The sequence below is a fragment of the Pelecanus crispus genome, chromosome 1, assembly GCF_030463565.1.
Source record: "Pelecanus crispus isolate bPelCri1 chromosome 1, bPelCri1.pri, whole genome shotgun sequence".
NCBI classification, from domain to species: domain Eukaryota; kingdom Metazoa; phylum Chordata; class Aves; order Pelecaniformes; family Pelecanidae; genus Pelecanus; species Pelecanus crispus.
This window is the reverse complement of record NC_134643.1, coordinates 193447368-193470261: the sequence shown is the minus strand read 5'-3', so window position 1 is coordinate 193470261 and position 22894 is coordinate 193447368. Positions and strand designations below refer to the sequence as shown.

General features: G+C 40.5%; 2 protein-coding genes across 2 annotated transcripts; one reads left to right on the top strand and one right to left on the bottom strand.

The window, feature by feature from the left end:
• Positions 1-383: 383 nt before the first annotated feature.
• LACC1 (laccase domain containing 1) lies at positions 384-5854 on the bottom strand. The gene is made up of 5 exons (XM_009489074.2): positions 5287-5854; positions 3847-4028; positions 3197-3362; positions 1088-1313; positions 384-592 (listed from the first exon to the last, which is right to left on the bottom strand). Exons 1-5 carry the CDS (start codon positions 5852-5854, stop codon positions 418-420), a joined length of 1317 nt encoding a protein of 438 aa, XP_009487349.1. The 3' UTR covers positions 384-417.
• Positions 5855-12411: 6557 nt separating this feature from the next.
• On the top strand, positions 12412-21779 carry CCDC122 (coiled-coil domain containing 122). The gene is made up of 4 exons (XM_009491127.2): positions 12412-12525; positions 14835-15233; positions 16373-16489; positions 21615-21779. Exons 1-4 carry the CDS (start codon positions 12412-12414, stop codon positions 21777-21779), a joined length of 795 nt encoding a protein of 264 aa, XP_009489402.2.
• The last annotated feature ends 1115 nt before the right edge of the window (positions 21780-22894 follow it).

Sequence of the window (22894 nt, the reverse complement as noted above, 5' to 3'; positions counted from 1 at the left end):
CCTGTATCAGTAATGTCATACTTCATTCAGAAGTCTCATCCAGAAGCTAATGAACACTTTGGTTTTTTGTGCTTTCACCACCTTAAGACAGTGAGATTTCTGGGGTATATTTGGTCAAGAAGGCAAGACAATGGGAGCTTGCATCCGGTCTCGCAGAAAGGCTTTGTCACTTATGTGGGTTGTCCTTGTTTCCTTTAGACTTCGTCTCACACCAGAATTATTGGCCCCACACCCTAAACATTTCTTCCTGCCTCAGAATGGCAGGGAAGGGAAGAAGCAAGAGAATCTCAAGACCCATGAATTCCCTATTGCAAGTCTGTGAAAGGAAGGAGGAAGAAATTCTACAAGGAGAGCAGGATGCCAGGCAATGCACCAGACTTATCATCTAAATAGTGTTCGAGAGTAAGAGATACTATCTCAGTCTTTGATTGATATGAAGCCAATCTGTGTCCCAAAGTTAGTGCCATCACGAAAGTGAGAGTAAAATTTATCAGGGTGGCATGCAGTACAGAAAGTGATATTTCGGTCCTGGTCTGTGACAGAATCATCTTGGATGTTCTCAGGAAGAATCCCACCGCTCTCAAGAAGAATCCTTAAAGAAAGAAACAGAAAACAATATTTTTTGTACATCCTCACATTCCTTAAGACACTATCATTCAGACAGCACCTCAAGTACCAATTCAACAAACTGTGCCAATATTGTAGTTGTAACTTTTATTTGCTTTTCTTTTTTTTCTTTTTTCCAGTATTAGACTAAAACAACTGCTTTTCAGCAACCAATAAAACCACATTTAATTTGAACATTTGTCTACAAATCCATAAACTAAAACTGTAACAGTAAAATAATAACTGAAACCCAGCAAAGGTGAGCAGATATTGTTCATTCAAAGGTATCATTTGTTGATCTGCAAAGTACTAGAGAGTACTTTAAGATGGTGAGGACCCTCACTATAATAATGGTGGATAATGAAATATCAGTATAATTATTGATAACTAATGTAGAATTAGCCTTTTGTTCTTTTGTGCTGAGTCTACTCAGCACACAAAAAAAAAGTGTATGTCATGGAAATGCACTCAGTAGGCTTACCGTGTTGCCTTTCTAATATCAATATAAGGACTTGCAGAGTCAAATAGTCTCACACACTTGGGATCAATTCTGTGAAATTCTTTCGCTGATTCATGAGGAAGTTTGTAGCAGCAAGGTCCTACAGATGGGCCCAGCACCACAACAATATCTTTCACATTACAGCCATATTCAGATACCATAGCATTTACTGTGGCCATAGAAACTCCTAACAATGTACCTTTCCATCCTGTAAGAAATGAGAGGTTGAAAAGAAAATTGTATAAATTGTCTCTTTGATTTTATAGTAGCTAAAATATACACTATTATTAAAGGTACAAATGAATAGATATATAATGATTTATTTTTAGATATAAATATCTAATAATAAATAATTGTTTTTTTAAAAAACCCAACCCAACACATTAACAGCTGAAACCCAACCCAACACATTAACAACTGTCAGTTTGCTGATATCATCATTTTGTGGAGATGGAAACTAGAGAGAAGAGTTTAGACTGGGATTCCAGAATTCCTTTTTCCCCAGTGTCCTGGTTTGGGCAACTACAGCATAGCTTACAGCTCCTCTGCGCTTGAAATGTTTAAATGGGAATATGACAACAGAAATATGTTACAGTCAGAAGTGTATTTTTATAATATGCTGAAAATTTTTTTAGTGTTATTTTAGAAAAAAAAAAGAGGCTCAAGCTAGAGGCATTGTTTGGAATAGATAGAAGAAAGCCAAGCTTTGAGTTCTCATATCTCAGTTTGAGTCCCAGGAAGTCTTTGCATTGCACAGGGAGTGCATCGTACCAAAGGATAGGATATGCTAATAACTTTTCCTCTGCTTTTCTACATCCAAAGACTGAGATGACCTTATACCTAATTGTCTTTATAGGTATACATAGGAACATGTGTTCAAGTCAAACTGAACTGAGGTGGGGTTGGACAGGAAGGAAAGGGTTTAGGAAAAGAAAATTGGAAGTCTAGCAAGGGCTGTGATGTGGCAATGAAGGCCAAAACTTGGGACACGTAAGGTAGGAGTTCAGGCTAGAGCCAGAAGGTAAGCTTGGAGAAGGCAGCGGTGTGGCTTGGGGGAACAGCATGGTACGTCAGGGACTAGATAAATGAAGAGGCAGCAGAGAAAGGAGCAACTACAGATGTAAATATTTTACAATAATTAGGTTTGAACACTTAAAGTGTAAAACTCTTAAAACTTTCAAGACGGGATAAAGTTCTCTCCATTCTTTCTCCCCATTAAAAACCACAACATTCCTCTTTCCTCCCAGACAGACGTGCCACAATTCTTATGCCTCTCACTTTCTCTAACCTAAGCTTGCTAGGCATGGGGCGGCGTGGGGGCACAACTTTATTGAAGGAAAGTCAAAGTTTTGATCATCTTATGGTGACTCACAAATCTGAATTTATTTTGGCTTATTTATTGAATGGATGAAGAATTGTATGAATTAGGTGCTATTCACAAGTTCTAGGCAGAGGTGAAGCTTCCTACCATCTACCATGTCAAGGGGTGTACTAGCATCAAAGCTGAGGAGAAACTCTTAGCTGTGCATTCTCCTTGACCTCATAAATACAGACCTTTTTATAAAATGAAACAGCCCCAGCAGGAAAATCTCACCACAGGATATGTATTCTAGCCTAACAGTTGGGACATCTTCTGAAGTCAGACATAACCCCAGGTTGTGCTAACCATTCCTGCTTCAGTTTTATTCTCATTTGGTTTGAGTCAGACAAATATTTCTTCTGATCCAAAATGATTGTTGTGGACATTAGCTTTCTAGCTATTTTTTAAATACGAAGTTACACAGAGCACAAAAAAAAATTATTTGGTTTTGGCTACCAGATCAGAAAAATAAGTGTATAAATACAGAAATAATAATTATTACAGTTATAAAATAAAAAAAATACATAGCTTGGGAAACAAACTATTGTCAAGACTAATCTTGTTTTGGCAGGACACAAACTTCACAGGTCAGGGTCTATATTGTTATGTGATCTTGCATTTATTCATTCTCACTCAGTGCTCCTTTGGTTGCTAATTTGTAATCCTTAGTCCAAAACTCCCCTTCCAGTGGTCCCCTAGTTATGTTGATCTCCTCGATTTAAAATTCCTACCAGAATGGGCAGCACCGCAGGCTTTTCTGACAGGATCAGCAAACAGCACAGGTATGCAATCAGCCCCTGGAGCTGCTATCGTAACACCTTTCTGATTCGTAACTATTCCATCATAGCTGTCAGGCTCTGTCTTTCCCAGAATACACACAGCATTAGCGTGATCAATCTGTCAAGACAAAACCAGAACATGCACAGTGATACAGCAGCAAAAAAACCCCAGTTTTGACTAATGCAAGGCTTTTTCTTTGGCATGAAACACTCCTCTGCACCAACTGCTTATGCATGGAAATCAGGCACTCCCTTGTTCAAATGCCATGCAGGTGTATCAGTAGAAAGCCACCATCGAAGTGGTGGTGGTGTTTTCTTTTAAGAGAAACTGCTCTGATCATTTATCTGATTATTCTACTCTGTGGTAAGTAAAATGTTAGAATATACTCGGAAGAAACAGTGCTGCTTCTCCATATAGTGCCAAATGGCTGATGGTTTGGATGGCTATTCCCACAGATAAACTGCCAGCATAAATGTTTTAATTGTCCTGCTTCTCACAAGCTCTTGCTGAGAAAGATAAGAATAAATGCCTACAGTTTTAGCCAGTGATACACGAAGGAAGATCTGATCGGTTTACATAAATCCATTGTTTGATAAGATACCTTGACTCTGTGAAAAGCCTCTGGGTTAAATCCTGCAGCATTAGCTAGCCTGCGGAGATTTTCTTTAACAACAACTTGTGGGTCCCTCCGCTTGGAACTGCTGAAGAGATTGCAGGAGCTTAGAGTTGGTATGTAGGAGATGCCACCTGTCCTTGTGGTAAAACCGTGTAGGAAGGTATCATCTGGCAAGGCAAAAAGACAACAAACAATTGCTTCCAACACAAGACCAGTCCAGATATAACATGGTTTTATACTGAAGAGACCTGGAGTCAGCCAATCAAGTTGAGTATTGCTTTACCTTGTACTTAGCTGTGGCATTTAAATTTAAGGATTCTAAGTTTCCTTCTTGCTCATAATCATAATCCTCTGAGGCCAAGGTAGAGCGGTTTGAGCAAGAAGGAGTCCTGGCAGATTTAGCCTGACCTTTTGCAGAGTTGTAGTGCAAACCCTAGAGAAGAGGCAGCTCACTGAGGAAAAAGAATAGATTTTTAAACAAATGTTCTAAGGTGGCATCTCCCAAGCTTTTTTTGTAAATGAAGTACTAGTCCTCAAACTTCACAGAATCTCAGACATCTTTCTAAAGTACACTGAAAGCACTGAGAATTTCTAGCATCATTGAAAAAGCCTCTGTTTTTACAGTGTGGATCATTTATTGTGACCTCATGCACCAAATGCAATCAATGCTTTTGGGGGCAACAGGGGGGAGGGGGTCTGCATGGCAAAGTTGGACACAGAAAAATAGTCCCACAACTCGTATTTTTGCTATCTTAATAGCCATCAAGCTTAGTGACATAATCAGAGTTGAGATTCAAAATCTCTTTCCACGTGATCCTTTCAAAGTCACAGTCAAAAACTTGAAGCACAATGAAGGCAAAGATGGCTTTAAGTAACTCACGTTCCTTTCAGGCTCTGCATCATTTCAGACAAATTTTTAGGGAAAGACAGTTTGAAATTTTTGCAGTAGCAAACCTCTCAGCTTTCCCCAGAATCCTCTGAATCATGGGACCCCATAATCACACTGCTTGAGAGACATTCTGCAGTAAACTGGGTCATGCCATGGCAGGGACACCGAGACATCGGTCTGATTAACCAGGCATGCGTGAGGCTGCAGACCAGGAGAAACTCCTGTCCTGCCTTTCCAGAAGATGACGGTAACTCTCAAAGTGTGTAATTCCCACACAGAGGGGAGGAGATTTCACTGTCTGCAGTAATGCTCTCACTAAACCTGCGCGCCTCTTTCCTCTGATCATGCCCCAGGCCTGGAACAGACTTGCCACTCTTTTGCTGCATCTCCATTAACGCTTCTCTCTCTTACAGACATGATACACAATTGCAACATCATATAGAGTTATTTGCTGCCTGAAGACATTTCCAAACCTTAGGCTTCTTGCATGCTTGGGAACAGTCTCTGCAAAATCTACTAGCTGGGATTCTCTTTACCTGGGATCAGGGAAGATCTGAGGATGGTGAGTTCTCCTTTCAGGCTCGGCAGGCTTTCCAAGTACATCTGAATCTCACTTCGGATGAACGCCACGTCCTGCGTAGGAAGCATTTGCTCTTCACTCTGAGTTTCAGCTACCTGTAGGTTTTCACAATCAGATGCCACCTGTAAATCCTCAAATTCAAAATGGTAGACTGCTGTAAAGAGATGGTCTATATATACTTTCATTAAGTCTTTTCTTAAGGTAGGGAGAAAAACTTTAATGATGCTTAGGTCTTTTTCATCCAGTCTTTGTTTGATGGTGTACAAACCAGCAGCTGTAGTCAGAGCAGGTACCACCACCAGTCTTTTCTTCAGACCCTGAAAATCTCCCAGAGCTGGAAGCAAGGACTCTTGTTCACCGTGCCTTTCACTCCCCTGCCTCTGGCAATACATGACATAAACAAATGGAGCAGGGATGGAAGAGCATTTCTCAATAGTTTCCAGCGTATTACGAAGTAATCCTTGGATGTTGTTCTGCAAGTTGGCTGGTAGGCTGAACAGATCTATCAGTACTGCTTCCACCATATTCCAGGATATTTAAAGATTCCTACAACTGCCAAGTAGTCAGTAACAAAACAGGAAAAACAAAAAGGCAAGACAGCATCATTAGTTCCAACACAGAATTATGTTATTAAGGCAACACATTCAGTGATACTGCGTACAGAAGGTGGCATAGTGGTAATTACTGTCTTAGGATTTCCTCACTGCATCAAAAGAAATTGCAGCAAAAGTAGCGGAAATGGGTTTTATTATGTATTTATTTAAGTATTTAGGTATTTCCCTACCACCCCGCCTACCTTAGGTTTTTCCCAGGTCAGGGATGATAAAAGGCTAGTACATAACATTAGATTAATTGAATCAATTAACCCACATTAGCCTAATGGATCTTCTTGACCTCTGACTGTTGGGCCCTCCTCCAGCTCCCATGAAGGGAACCAAATACAGAGGTCCCTCAGCTTGCTGGGACTGGAGGAGTGTCTGTAACAATTTTTTTGGAGACATTTTACACACTTATCATTGAGATGAAGCTCATGCCCACTACCCCTCCTGGCAGCAGGGGTGCTGGGCTGTAAGCACAATAACATCTTTCCCACAGGCCTTCACAAGACTTTTTGCACTTCTCCCTTTTGCGTTACCAAAAGTATTAACTTCCTAATTTCTGACTTCTGTGTGGAGGAGCACAGGATTGGTATAGTTCTTCTCAACACGCACAAGAACTCAGCGCAGGTTACTGAAACTTTACCTAGTAAAGCAAGAAGTACACAGAACTAAGGGCAAATAACATAATACTGTGCACAACTTCCTGCCTCTGTTTTTTCACTATGGTAGCTGCACTCTTTGCTCTGAAATCAAGACACATTAAGCTTATCCAAAATCATCCTGTAGTTCACAGCTTGTCTTGTGGTCCAGGTGTAATTCCAGTTTTGGTGGGGTTTTTTTTTTCCCTTTTCTGGACTTCATTGATCCAAGCCCAGCTAGGCTGCCTACCTGTGGAAACTTGGCTAACCGTCTCTTCCTCTCTCTGTTGCTATGGAAGCCTATTTTACCTATCCTCTAGGAAGTGTCAGAGATAGGGAAAAGAAAATAAGATAATTTTTCGTTTTCCAGTGCAAGCCTCCGGAGGTCTGGAACAAAAGACTAGATCCCTTTGCTTTGGGAACCTTGAACAGATGGTCATTCAGATCTCATGACTAAGCACTGTGCTTGACCTAGGAGGAATACATACAGCTTTATCACCAGTTGTACGGCTCCATAATAATTTAGAGTATTTCTTAACACCACCATTTTTTTTTGCACTGTACCAAACAGTGCATGAATATTAATTCCTTTGCAGGAAAATATCTTTGCAGGACCAAAGGACTTGAGAATATTTTAAGTCTTTGAAATCAATGCTCTGCTACCAGAACTAACTGTATCAGAAAATGCCTGGCACTATTTTCCTGCCCCAAGCCCTCATTCTCCTGTAACTACATGCATGCTCTGGCTTCACAGCACTTATTATCCTGCAGAAATACTGCTTCTGTGTGTACTTAAGGCCTACCACTATGGTGGACTTGGTGTCCTCCTTGGCATTTTATGGTTGACAATGGATTCCCAGAGTTTCTGTACTCAAATGAGACGTCAAAGACCTTTCTGGTTTTAACGGATTGTTTATTCAGAGTAGGTTTTACAGAAAACATTCTGTATTTTCTTCATTGTTCTTTCCCCCAGACTGGAAGAAAAATAATCCTGACTGAAAATAATGTTTTCCTTTCTGCAAGTTGAACGCTTACAAAGATTAATTAGTGACTATCAAAACAGGTGAACTAAAAGTATCAAAATATGACAGCAGATAAAAGCATCTGCCAAGGAATTTCTGACTCTCGATTTTGCTCACAGTATTATTTACACACAGCTGATAACAGGTTTTAGAGAACACAGCTTGCTAAGAAAACAGTGTCAAAACAGACCCATGTCAAAGACCACAACTTGGGAAATCAGGGTATTTCCTTCTCCACCCTGACACTCTCTGTGGGAGGCCTGTAAGAATACGACATGATTCCAATCTAGGTATAGGAAATAGCACCCGCAAAGACAGTACAACAGAGGGGTATAATGGAAAAACAGATTATTGCTTCACTTCAGATATGTCAGTAGTGGAAGGTAGGTAGAGTTCATTGCTGTCCTCACACTTCTCCAGAAAAATACCACCAAAGAAAGGGTGGAAAGAAAGCATTTGTGGAGGGAGAGGTAATTGCCCACGCTGTGATTAAGTTGTGCGTGTATTGCAAAAAGTCCACAGGGGCAATTATTGGGATGTACAGAAAGAAACAATGGGGCTGATTCACCCTCGTACCCTTCCAGTTTTGCACCACAGAGTTCTACTGAGGTCAGTGGTGTCAGAAGTAAATTTGTTTACAGGCATAAAAAAATTTTTTGACTGCTTTCTCAGCCCCCCAAACAAAACCCTTCTCAAAATGCAGGCTTGCCAAGCACAGCAATGTTTTAGCTTATGAGAAATGCATTCACGGTTACTCAGGTTTTAAGTAACATGTTCTACAGTCCCAGTGTTCCATAGAAAGTTTCACTGCATGTAACCGCACCAGGAAAGATCAAGTGCATTTATTAAGGAGTTGCTCATTTCAGTACACAATGCAAGGCAAATACTTGCACAAACTTGAAGCCAAGGCCACCCATTAGCTGTTTTGCTCACTCTCTGAAACTCTGTCAGGACAAACATTTGGAAGGTAAAAAGATTCTCTTGCACAGACATTAAGAAAAAGAAAATCAAAGAAAATGATAGATGGCAAGAAGAGAGGAGAGGTGAGTAGGTTAACAACAGTGAAAAGAAGGGCGAAGTGAATACAGAAAATAAAACAATGAAGGAAACAAAACCAGGCTGCAGAGAAGAGACAGCTCAGGGTAGAAAAAAGATCCAAAAAGCAACTTTCAAAACCCCCAGAAATCCAATTCTAAAAGCTCACTGTTGGTCAAGACAAGATTGCTGGCAATTTTCTGCACCTTTGAATCCTACTGGTCACCTTATCTTCTTACAGAAACTCAGAGAACTGATATCATTTTGGAAAAATTAAAAAGGTGAGAAATATTTAACATCTGCCAGAGAGAGATGCACAGAGAAAGAAAACAGGTCATTAAAGCAGCCCAAATTAACAGGGATAAGAGCACATTTGTAATAAAATTTCAACAACAGCAAAGGCAAAAAAAAAAAGCAGCAGGGGGCAGGGAAGAAATACATAAAAACCTCTTAAAATGGATTAAAATAAAACATTCTGCCTCTCTTAACTTAGGGGTATTCAGGCAAGGTTGAAGAAACAGAAATCAGCACTTACAATGAAAATATTGAAGTAGGTGCAGTTTTCACAAACAAACGCAAAGTTTAAAACACAGGAATTTACTTACACAGGTAGGCAATCCTTCTAACCTCTTGGAAGGTATCATCTGACATAAACACACACTACCAGCTTTATATATCTCACTTGTCACTGTCAGTCTTGCAGCTGATTTGTACAAGATGGAAATTCCTATTCTAGGTAAGATTGGACTGGGGAGTGGGAACCTGTATTTCTTCTTTATGATGAGACCCTCCTTTGTTGCTGTCAGCATCCACAGGAAATAAACTGTACTGAAAGGCACCTACACGATTAAGTGCCTGGGTAGTGTTAAACCCGGAAGCAGCATTAACCCTGCCATGTAACTTGCTGCTGTAATCATACATTCCAATGCATCAGCTTTGCACAATCTCAAACAGATTCAGAAATATACAGCACAGCAAAACAGAACAGGAACACAAAGAAGTTTAAGGAAAACTTGTGCAGGCTGAAAAAGTTCCCTTTTCTGAGCTGTAACTGCATGTTCCAGTGAAGAATTTGGCAGTCAGTCAAGAAAAAGTATGTTCAGAAGGACCCGGAGAGAGAGGTTACGAGGGGCCAGTCTTCGGGGCCACAGGCCCGAAATGAAGATGCCCATTTCTCCTCGGAGCAGTCAGAAATTTTGCAGACCTCTGTAAAAAAGTCTGAATTTTTTGACAGGAAAATGCAAAGGTCAAAGGGCAAGTGGAGGAATTAGGGATTTGTATCACGCTTTGTCCAAGAATCATATGATAATAAATATGTTTTCTCAACAGTGCTAAAATCAGTCATGACAGATAAGTATATGACAACTAAAGGACAAGGAAAAAAAAGTAATTTTTTGATGAACAGATGAATTAATAAAATCAGATTTCCTGTGAATTGCTGTCCTATGTCCTCAGGTCCTCCCTTCCGTTCAGCTCCAGTAAACCTGCATTTCTGCCAGGCCCAGAACACACCTTGGGAGTCCCTCACCATTTTCCCTCCTGTTTTCCCTTCCAGCATATCCTGGGCAGAGGGATGAGAACTGAATCCTCCTGGCTCTCCCTCCCAAAGGGAACTGATGTGCGTATCCTGTCCTTCCCCACCCAGACATCTATTTTCATGAGGTTTGCAGGTATCAGTTACCTCTTGAGGCTTTCCAGCCCGCTATCAAATGGGTCTGAACTGGATCATTAAAAACTAACAGGGGGGATGTGACGGAGGGAGACCACCACGACCATTTTCTTTCCTTTAACCAGACTAAGAAAAAGTAATTACTGGGGTTATTTCTGGTGCAGAATGCTGAGAAAGGTTAAGGAAAAGGTCAGAAAATATCCAGGATACGAACAATATTGAAAAATGACAAATTGATATGATGTCTCCGGCTTAAGTATTATATTCCGCTTCTGACATTTCAAAAAAAAAAAAAAAAAAAAAAGAGGAAATAAACAGATCGTATGCAGAGATGAGCAATTAAATTATAAAAACTGTGGGATTTTGGGTTAAAATTCCTTAACCTGGAGTTCAGAGGAATAGTAGCGGGCACTAGGCAACTCCGTGGCTGTAGAACAGGGCACGGTGTGGAGTGGGGGAACTGGGCCGCGTTTCTGCCTCCTTGTAACCCAGTAGTGCTCACCACAACTCAGGTTGTCTGCAGCGTACATCAAACAGTAAGGAATTAGGACAGAAAATGCGGTTTGATACAATGAATTAGGGAACTCGGAAGGGAAAAAAAACAAGCTAAGCAAAAGTGCCTGGCCCGCAGGGCGAGCCAGGCTGCACGACCGCTATGGGCCCCACCGCGAAGCACCCACCCATTTCTGACAGGATGAGCCGTTTCTTCCGTTTCCCCTCCGCGTCCTGCCGGGGACAGCCCCCTTCCCCGGCCCGCTCCCGGCCCCCCTGTGCCCCTCGGCCGGCCTCCCCTCACGCCGCCTTCCCTCGCCGAAGTTCTCCGACGCTCCCTAAAAGCCCCGCACGCCGCGCCGCGGGGCCGGCCCTTGCCCGACGCTCCCTGGGCCTTGGGCGGGCGCCGCGCGCGCGCCGCGGTTTGGGCGGGAAGGGGCGGGGGCGGGGGCGGGGCGGGGCGGGGGCTGCAGCTCCTGCCCCTGAGGCGGCCCCTGAGGCGGCCCCTGAGGCGGCCCCTGAGGCGGCCCCTGAGGCGGCCCCTGAGGCGGGCCCTGAGGCGGGCCCTGAGGCGGGCCCTGAGGCGGGAGGGGGGGGGCGGGGCGGGGCGGGGCGGGGGGTGGCCGGCGCTGCTCCCTTTCTCGCCCAGCGAAGACGGGGTTGGTAGCGAGGGGAGGTGGCCCCGTCGCGGCAGGGCGCCGGGTTCTGCTCTGTTGGCGTTTAGAGTGCCTTTGGGGGGCGGTCTGGGGCTGCTTTGGGGGGTCTGGGGCTGTGTGCCGCGGGGGCAGGCCTCCGTGGGGTTGGGGGGGGTGGTGTGGGGTGCTTGAGCGGGATGGAGGGGAGAAGTGAGGGGTGCCAGGACGATGGTTGCAACGGCCCTAAACGTAAAGTGATAGATGCGGTTTCCTACTCAAGGCTGCCAACCTTCAGGCACAGTTCGTGGGTCATACGAGTGCCGTTTAATATAGAGGGCCTGAAGGCGCGCTTGTGCCAGACTTACTGCATTTTCGTGACAGTTTGATGTCACTTTGCATGATAATACAGATCTTTTTCATTAACTTACTCTATCCGAAGTGATACAAAACGAGTACTAAATATTTTCTAACCACTGGTGTGTGTGTGTGTGTGATCTTTACAGTGATACTGCTTTGTGACTTTCGATGTGACAGCTTTCTGACATTGTTTATCTTACATTAAGGACAGTTTAATAATTAACATAGGAGGCATCTGCAGTATGGTAACTGCAGTAATGTAAATATCTGGGCTAAATATGAGAGCATGCTCTCATGCATTTAAGATGCTCTTAAGATGCTTTTAAGAGCTATGAGTATTCACAAACTGAGGATCTGACCTGTGGAGAAGCCAGAAGAACATTGCAATACTTTATTTTATAAAACTCTGCATGAAAGGGTTGTAATGCTTGATCATTTGCTTTAAGCTTCCACCTGTCAGTAACCTGTTCTTGTTAATAAAAAATGAACCAAATGAAATAATGTATTGATCAGGGATCCCATAGGAAAGGCCTTAATATTGTTCTCTTTCATTAACAGTTAGGAATTAAATAGAATGGTGATAAGACAATTCACTTCTTTTTTATGTCGTTATAGTTCTGCACTTCTGCCTAAAATGGCCAAGCAAAATTCTCCATTACTAATTGAAGTTGTAGAACAAGTTGCAGAGCAGCAGCATTCACAAGTGTCAGAGATAGAAAAAAGCAAAACAGTTCTTTTCCAATTGCAGGTAATAAGCCTTGTTTGGAGTAGTTCAGTTTGTTCAATTTTTTTTGATTAGACAAGGAAGTATTCCTATGAACAAGGGAAGCTGATGGTACTTTATTTTTTCTGTGTGTTTGCATTTAAGTGTAAGGCAGCTGTTCTGTTCCTGTGTGTGCATTTAGGCTTAGCTAAAACTGTGTGTGTGTATTGTTATTTGTAAGGCTGCAAGATAGCTAAGAATTCATTAGAGCAGGTTATAGCAGAAGCTTTTATTTTGTATTTGGAAAAAACCAAACCAAATCAACCCCCCAAAAACTCAATACAAAGTTAGAGCTCTCTGAATTTTTCATAGTGATTTCCTGGGAAATCAATAGAAAAAAAGGATTTTAAAAGCATCCTTTTTGGCAGCTTTTCACCAGGCTCTATCATTTTTCCTTAGCATCTTTTTCATACAAAATACTTTTTTCTGTGTGCGTGAAGTGGGTGTCCTAAATAGTCATTAAATACTGGTTTTATTTAGTAATATTTTGTAGAACACTGGGTACATGTAGTTTTCATGAAGACACTGTAATCATTTCTGTTCCAATCTCTCTCAGAAATTATTAAGCTTTCAATTATTATTTCACCTTTGAGATCAAATTTCTATTGAGAGACTTACATTTAAGTCTTAGGAAAGACACAATAGCATTCATGCATTTTGAGCATGGGAGAATGCAAATGGAAACAGTAGAGTTCCAGTTATTATGTGTGAATAGCCCTACAACTGAAATAACTGAGGTTTAAAATTTTGTGCAAAGATAACTTCTCTGATGGAGCAGTGAAAACTTTTATTGCTTAGGAACGTCAGTTGACTGGCCACACCTTGCAAGAAGTTTTCTCCTAATTATATACCATCCCATAATATAGTATGATGATGCTGCAACAATTAATTTGTGGTCAAGCAATTTAAACAAGGGTATCTGTTTTCAAAAAACCCACAGAACTTTAGAGCCCTAGGTAATTAAGTTAGCTCATTTATTTTCTTCCTCTTCCACACCTTTTTCTTTCAAAAAAGCCCAAACCCTAGGAAATTCTATACAAACATTAATGTTGGCAGAACAGCAGAGTTAAAGAATTAGGAACTTAAAGTTGGAATGCAGAACTGCTTTTTCATCTTTACATCTATTCCCATGTGTGCATGTCACAGAAGACATGGAAAACAATAATTTCCTTTCCAAAATTGAAGATGTTTGGCATTAAGATCTTTTGCTTTCCTGTCTTCAGTAAATGGTGGCTGGCAGTGATACAAATCCTGCTAAAACTGTAGCCCAAGATTTCCAAATTAAAAGTTACGCAGAAACTTTTTGTTCAAGACATTGAGTAAGAGATTTCATAGCACTCGTAATGCTTCCATTAAGGAAAAGATAATAGGTGACATAAATCATGATGCTAATTCTCTCACTTAGTGCACTATTGTTGGCTGTTACTTTGGGTGGCATTCATCATAGTTAGCTTACATCATATACGAGTCAGATGTTAAGCCTGTGTTAGTCATCTAGGCTCCCTCAGTAGTCATCAAATAGAGATAAACATTTCTGAGACAGCAGTTCGGCCCTCCCATCTTAGATGTACGTGTAGATGTGGTCCTTAGGGACATGGTTTAGTGGTGGATTTGGCAGTGTTAGGTTTATGGTTGGACTGGATGATCTTAAAGCTCTTTTCTAACTTAAGTGATTCTATGATTCTGTGATTTCTTATGATGGGTTGAAGTACTACTTCCTGGAGTTGTTCACTTCTCAGTGAGAAGATGTAGAGGCCTTTTTAGGATTAGATGCATATTTCTTTGGGGATTAAAAATAGCTGGGATTAATACTACTCTCGAATACTACTGTGATGAAGGCAGGATTAAAAACTTCAGTAGAACAGGCTAGTTAAGCTCCGTTACCCTGAACACCTGTCTATGTGTTTGTGTGGGATTCTAAGTGATTTTGGCATCGTTAGTTATTTTTAGTCTGATTAGAGCTTAACCAGATTTCCGCTCTAAACAAACACTAGGGTTGGGTTTGATCTGTCACGTCCTATGTGTCTTGCCAATATGAGGAATTTAAAGTAATCTCAAGGATACTTTATTTCATATTTTAGTCTCAGTCTAGGGGGAGAAGTTTCAGATAGTATTCATGCATTGTGCCTCTAAGGTGATGATTTTAGGAAATGGAACTCTAATTATCTTCCATTCAAGCCACATTAAACAAGTGAAGAAGGCGGCTGTTGAATAAATATAAATTACAGTGTTTAACTAGATGTCTAGTATCCTTTCAAAAAATGTTCTTAAGTGAGCATTGAAATATTTTACAGGCAAAGTTTCAGGAACTGGAAAAAGAAATGGATTCTATTCTGTTAGAGACAAAGACGACAGAAAGGGAAATACATCTGCAAGATGATGCCATAGAAGTGACAAAATATCACTGTGAAAATCTGGAGGCCCAAGTCAGAGCCCTATATTATGAAAATCTAAAGCTGAGGCATGATGCAGAAACAGTACAAGAAGAGTTTGAGATGACATTTGCAAGAAATAATGAATATCGGGAAAAAATAAAGGCTCATAAACATCTCTTTCAGGAGATGGAAAGTAAAATGCCAATTATGCTTGAGCTTGCTAAAAAGAAAGCTGTTGTTAAAGAATTAAAGACAAAGAAAGAGGAGTTAATGCGTGATCTCCAGAATCCAGAAGGTTCTGTTATAAAACAAGTGCAGGTACTGTATTTCCTCTTTGATTCTTTTCCTTGTGTGTGAAATAAATTTGGCATAGCTAATATTTTGTCTAATATGTTTACGGTTCATGAGGGACTGACTACAGGGAATATAGATAATTTATAATGCTACATTAATTGAAGAAATTTTGACTTCACTATGCAGTAAAACAAATCATCAGCCATTGTTATCTGTATATTGTAAAAGTCAGGTTCATTCTATGCGATCGACTGAACTCAGCTATGAAAAAAAATACAGAGCTGTAAATTAAACTATATCATTGCCAAACTACTTGTGGGTTTCTTTGGGTTGTTGGATAAACTTATGTGGGCACTTTTCAGAATTCTGTGGAACATTGCCATGTTGTTACATTTTTCATGTAAGAGCACAGTGTTCTTTTAACTTTGCTGTCAGGTAACAAACTGCAGTTTGCCAGCTGGAGGTAGATTTGATGAGATGGTGATAGAAAGAAGGAGAGAGGAAAAATATGTTTGGTTTGGTATTCTAGTCTAACACTGTTGGTTTTACTTGACCCTAATTGCAACACTTATTAAAAACTACCATGTAGGAATTTTTCACCACAAAACTTTACCAATATATGAGCAAGCACAAGTACGCAGTTGAAATGGGGTCACAGGTTTCAACTCTGATGCAACTTGCATTATTGAAAATCTGGTGTTACTCTGTTCACGTAAATTGATAAAAATTTGGTTGTACAAGCAAGTCTTTAAATACCGATAAATAAATACTCATTAACATTGTATTTCCCTATGAGAAAGAAAAATCTATCTCAGATATTGCATTAAATATTATTTGATTTTGCAGTAAATTACATTGTAAACAAATTTTAAGACCACCAAAATGAGTTCAAATTCCTCTGTTGTTGTAGTTATTTGCATATTTCAGATCGAGAGTATATCTTCTTAAGTATCTAAAGCCATGTTAGGAATTATTTTAATTACTAATTTTAATTAAAATTCTTAAATTATTAATTATTTTAATGTGAAATTGTTTAATCTAGATCTTTATCTCATCTCTTAATGAAATGAGACTGTTAAAATGTGATGTTTTTAATAAGTTTAATAGATGTACTGTGCAACTTTTTAAGGAGGGGATTTCTGTATCTTGACTTACATCTGCAGGAAGAAATTACACTTTTAAAAAGGGAAATCACAACATTGAAAGAGTTCATCAATAATAAAACAGATGTGCTGGAAGAAGAGAAAAAAATGCATGCTAAGCTTAGAAAAGAAATTGAGGTAAGTCATTTGAATAAAATATAATCGGAGTTCTCCTGACAGAATGTAGGTAGTGCAAATGAAGTTTGAGGTACTTTATACACTAGCCATACATTATTCAAATATATGCAGTAACCATGCTATCTTAAATTCTTGATACTGATAACCTTTCTAAAATTCAGAACTTAATTGCTATCATGAGAAAAATAGAAGTTAAGAACATTTTTTCTTAAGTCTTTCAAGGAGGAGTTCAGCTGTGAACTTCTGGAATGATGTCCTGAAAAGAAAGAGGTCACTGAATGGTAGCAAAGCAAAATGCACGTTTTTTTATTTCTGTAATATTTTTGAAATACTTCAAATTTCCCTTCTGACTTGATTATTCATGACTTGTCTCATGGTTCCTGATAACTCATCAATGGGAGAATCAATTGAACCAGGAAAATGGACTTTCCATGAATCTCCCTAATTTGAGCTGACATTATATTAGGGATAACACAGCAGCTCCTAATCAGCTGCCAAGATAAAATTCTGATAAATAGTTAAACCCGTCTCTTTTTAAATAATTGAACTATATTTTACATTTTGTTCCTTACTGAAATACTTTGTATGTCTACATAGTTTTTAGTTTGGAAGTTTCACATCATTCGTCTTGTTAGTTCAAATGAAAGACACAAAATTTAATGAGCAGAGCTTGGTAATATAAAGATTAACTGATCTAAGGTTAGCTCTATTGCCCATTGTAAAATGTAGGAGGAAAAAAGAACCATTTTTCATGTGAGAGGGAACAGCAGAGAATTTTTAAGCTGAAAGGCAAAACACAGCCACTTTAGAATAGGTCTATGCTATGCAGCATCTGAGAAAATATTTTATTATCAAGGCACATCCTCCTAAGAAAGTTTCCTAAACCCAAAGTGAAATTAGGGAGCCTAGAAATAATTTTCTGTTCTTTTATCAAAATCAATTTAATTAAATAGTGAAGGTTAACCTGTTCTTCAGTTGTTTGGATTATATGATCTTTTTGTCTCAGAAAGAAGCAGGTTTGAACATGGAATAATTCAGGGTGTTCTATTAAGAGCTCTCTGGAAAACAATCCAATTTTTAATATAAAAACTGACAATGGACAGGCAGAGACATTAACACCCAGCAGTCCTCAGCACAGTTCAGGAAAGAATACTAAGCCAAGCATGGGAATAAAGTGAGATGCTGGACATATAGATGAGGTTCCGTTGAGCTGCAGTGGTGGGATTCAGCTACAGACTGCCGGCACCTAAATGTGGTTGTTTGAATGCAGGTGACTACACATGGGTCAGACAGGTTCCCATTATAATCATTGGAGGTGTAGTCAGTGCAGTTGATATACTCTAGAGATCAATGCAGTTGGCCATATGGCCATATGTAGGGGTTGACAGTAGGGTGAGCTGCCTAATCTGGTCTTTGTAGGCTTTATAGAATCATAGAATAGAATCATAGAATCATTTAGGTTGGAAAAGACCTTTAAGATCATCCAGTCCAACCATTAACCTACACTACCAAGTCCACACTAAACCAATCAAGGGTAGACTAGACTAAACCATGTCCCAAAGTGCCACATCTACCTGTTTTTGAACACCTCCAGGGATGGTGACTCCACCACCTCTCTGGGCAGCCTGTTCCAATGCTTGACCACCCTTTCCGTAAAGAAATTTTTCCTAATTTCCAACCTAAACCTCCCCTGGCACAGCTTGAGCCCATTTCCTCTTGTCCTATCACTAACTACGTGGTATGCGTTGGCTGGATCTCTATTGACCAAAACAGGAATGTAGACATGTAGGTCACACACCTGTAAAGCTAGGTGTCTTAATCTGCAGATGGACCCCACCTCAAGGCTTCAGCGCTTGTCGTAGGACGTTTACATATGGCATGGATTCTCAGCTTCTAGCACTGCATGGGCCAAAGGTAACTGGCCTCCTTATAACCTCATGGAGTTCAACAAGGCCAAGTGCAAGGTTCCGCATCTGGGTTGGAGCAATCCCCAATGTCAGTACAGAATGGGTGACGAATTGATTGAAAGCAGCCCTGCAGAGAAGGACTTGAGTATATTAGTAGATGAAAAGCTGGACATGAGCCAGCAATGTGCGCTTGCAGCCCAGAAAGCCAACCGTATCCTGGGCTGCATCAAAAGAAGCGTGGCCAGCAGGTCGAGGGAGGTGATTCTGCCCCTCTACTCTGCTCTGGTGAGACCTCACCTGCAGTACTGTGTCCAGCTCTGGAGCCCTCAGCACAAGAAGGACATGGACCTGCTGGAGTGGGTCCAGAGGAGGGCCACAAAAATGATCTGAGGGCTGGAGCACCTCTCCTACAAGGACAGGCTGAGAGAGTTGGGGTTGTTCAGCCTGGAGAAGAGAAGGCTCTGCTGACACCTTATTGCGGCCTTCCAATATGTAAAGGGGGCTTGTAAGAACGATGGAGAAAGACTTTTTACCAGGGCCTGTAGTGACAGGACAAGGGGCAACAGTTTTAAATGGTTGAAAGAGGGTAGATCTAGCTTGGACATAAGGAAGATTTTTTTTTTTACCATGAGGATGGTGAGACACTTCAACAGCTTGCCCAGAGAAGTTGTCGTCACTGGAAGTGTTCAAGGTCAGGTTGGATGAGGCTTTGAGCAACCTGATCGAGTGACAGATGTCCCTGCCCATGGCAGGGGGTTGGGCTAGATGATCTTTGAAGGTCCTTTTTTCAACCCAAACTATTCTGTGATTCTGTGATTCATAAATTTGCAAAGAGTATGCGAGCTCCCTGGTTTCTGAGCCTCCAGATACAAGCAAGTCATTGCATCTGATTAATGAGTTTGCTGTTGCTGTAGGACTTCTGGAGCCTTGATTCAGCAATGATTTTAAGCATTCATCTAAGTCTGCCCCTATACAGCCCTATACTTAAATGCCTACGGAATTCCCGTTGAAGCCTCGTTAACGGCTAAGCTGGCACTCAGATTGGACTGTCTCTCACAGCCCTGGTGCTCCCACTTCATCTCAGTATTATTTCTGGTTTCCCACAAAGATTTCCCCAGCTAAGCACATTGTACGGGAATGTAATTCGGAATACCTTTCTAAAGCAGTTGAATTTTGGAAAGTTAAAATTATTAATGAAAAGCCTTTCTGCAAGAAAATTTGTGCCTAAGCTTCCTTTTTTCCAAGGAAAGTTGGTGATCTGACATTGCTAATTAACACACCCTGCAATTAAGTCATAACTGGGATGCTTCTCATCAGGCAGGGTACTGATGGACTGTAAGGCAGCTTGTAGAGCTTGTCTCACTCCCTTTCCTGAGCACCAGCCCCACCATCCATCTGTTGAAGAGCAGAGCCTGTTCCCAGCCTTAGACAGGGATGTCAAGAATAAAGCAGGGTGGTTACCTGCGTAGGGACAAGGCTTCAGTCATAAAGACTAATATAAGGCATACACAAATACTAGAAAATAGGTTGTTATGTAAAAATAATATGAAAAAGAAAGCTCAAAACCCCATCTATTCCCCTGCTGCCCTCTTTGCCCCACATCAGCATGCGTCTATATTATTCTTGGCAGGTGCTTGTCTATCCTGTCCTTGAAGGACCCCAGTGGTGGAGATTCCATGAATGCCCAGGCAATTTTTTCTAATGGTTAACTTACACATGCGCAAGGCCCAGTGAAAAGAACAAAATGTTCTCCCTCCCCTGTGTCCAGTAAGCCTATTAGTGCTCCCTGCCTCAGCAGATGTGCCAGACAGTTCCTAATAATGATGCTAGAGACACATTTTTTAAAAAAGCAGGTAATATTGATCATAGATGTTTCAGTGTCATACAACACAGTCCTGGTGATGTTCAGATCCTGCAAGCACTCATTCAGATGAGTGAATCTGACAGCATCCCTTGAAAATTTGTGAAGGGTTATAGTGAAGAGCCAAGCAACATGAAGAAAGACAACCCATCACCCGTAAAACAAGGCAGTGTAATTTATAAAATGTTAGTGAGCGAGGGTGTTAGTTACACGTGAAATTTAGGCAGCAAGACTCACAGGAAATCACTGGCAATGCTGTGGTTCTGATGCAGCTGTACACCATCACGTCTATGTTAAATACAGTGTAATGTTTCAATAAGCAGACACAAGAATAATTATACACTACCACTCATATGCCATTCAAACTAGGGTAAGTAAGCCCAAATTTTCATTAAGTGAATACCCGTTATTTCCGTTTTTATTATAATGAATGTTTCATGCTTTTACACTTCAGAATGCAAATCTTAGGGTTGTCTGCAGCAGCCATTCTTCACATGATGCAGCAATGAGGGCAAAATTGATACAGTACTGCATGGCCACAGTATTGCCTTTCTAAGTGTTCAAAAAATGGGTAGACGTGGCACTTTGGGATATGGTTTAGTGGGCTTGGTGGTGTTGGGTTGATGATCGGAATGATGATCTTAGAAGTCCTTTCCAATCTTAATGATTCCTAGCTTTTACTTTCATTATAAGTAATCCAGCCACCAAGCCAGGAAACATGAAATTGCTACTCTACCCTTAATTGGTTTAGTGATGGACTTGGTAATGTTAGGTTAATGGTTGGACTGGATGATCTTAAAGGTCTTCTCCAACCTAAAAGATTCTATGATTCTGTGATTCTAATTCTATGATACCCTTTTAAGTGCAGTGCAACAGTGATGATGCTACTAGGTTACCTCATTTGTATTCTAATTTATACCCAAACACACTTGTCAAAGAATGAAAATGTCTTCCTTTCTCACCTCTCACCCTGGAGCCTGAAATCTTCCATGTGCAGAGTGGTGCCACAGCTGTGAGATGCTGACTCTTTGGGTGGGATTTACTTTGTTAAATTTCAGACATCTGCAGAGCAGATATCCACATGGAACAACTCACTTAAGCTCGTAGTGGGACAGAGCTTTTCTTTCCCTTAGTGGGAAAGAGAGGCAAGATTCATATTGTCCTAAAGCAGATATCTGAAATAAGTCAGATGAATTGCTTCCTAGATGTCTGTGTCTTTTCAGTAGCTATAAAGTGAACATGGAATGACTTGGTCAGATGTCAGAATCTACACTTAGAGTTAGCTGAGCTGAACCCACCTCCATAAATAGTTTTACTTGAAAGAAATTTTGAAGTGAATTTTATTCTATTTTATTAGGTACAGAATAAAAGATACGATGCTATTCTAAAACGTTTGCGTTGCCAACTGAACAAACTCCATTCAAATAAAAGACAATGGCACTGGAACATTCAGCAGCTGGAGAAGAAGGCAGCAGAACTAAGAAAGTGTCTTGGAATAGTGGAGTTACAAAGTAGAGTATAAAACAAGCCTAACAGAGCTACAATGTAGGTAATCTTTTCCAGACAGAGGAGCTTTTTTTCTGGAAATACTACAAATAGTGAATAGCCTGATAGCTGGGCCAGGGCTCGGTGATTTCTTTCTTTCTGAAGTTTTTCTCCCTTTCATTCTGTGGCCTAAACTAGGCTGTGCTCAATCTGTAATGATGTGGAATAACTTTGCTTTTTTTTACTGTAGCCAGAGGCTGTTCAGGGAGAAAGTTACTAAAATTTCCAGGTGTTTTCAAAATATGTGCCAATTCTATCTAAAAAGTCATTTGAAGTCAACCAAATACGATTTGTGGAGTTCCTTTTTATTTGTTTAGATCTCTGAAGATTGAGATCTACATTGTTTCTCCTACAGAGAAATTACTATATTTGCATTCTTGAGATACCAAAATTCCAGATCTTTTATCCACATCCCTTATTATTGCATCCTACTAAGGAACTCCGAAAGCTCTGATGGCCTGTATTTTGCTGTGTGGGAAATTCATATAGATGATGTTACGGCCTGTTTGCCCTGTATCTGCCAGGATGTCCTAGCATGGGGGACAAGGAGGACATAGGCTGTCCAGCTGTAAAAGGCTTAGGAACAAGTACGCTCAGAACTGGGCTTCAAATAATCTGACTTCAACTGGTCTGATACACGTTAGCAAAGAGGAATGAGTGGGTAAAGAGAGTACTGCATCTGGACAGCTTTTAAAATGGAACAACTCACCCTCTAGAAATAGGAATGCATTATAGATGACTGATTATAGAGGAACTTACGGTGTAGAGGATCTTAACTAACTAGTACTAGCTGCCTAACCTCTAAGTGCTTAATGTTCAGTAAGATGATTCTTAACATAAATGATGACCTATTAAAAATTCTTGTTAAAATAGTAGTGAACAGCAGACATTTTTCTTTGCCTTCTTTTTATTATGTGCTTGGCATTTGAGGAATTTACAGTACTTTCTCTATTCCTACACTTAATATTTCTGACTGGACATAACCTGTAACATGTATCTATTCTATGGAAGTGGCTTTTCGTTTGAGGTGTTGTCTTGAATAATTTAGATTTATCTTTACTTCTGAATATAAGATGAAGATTTAAGCAAATT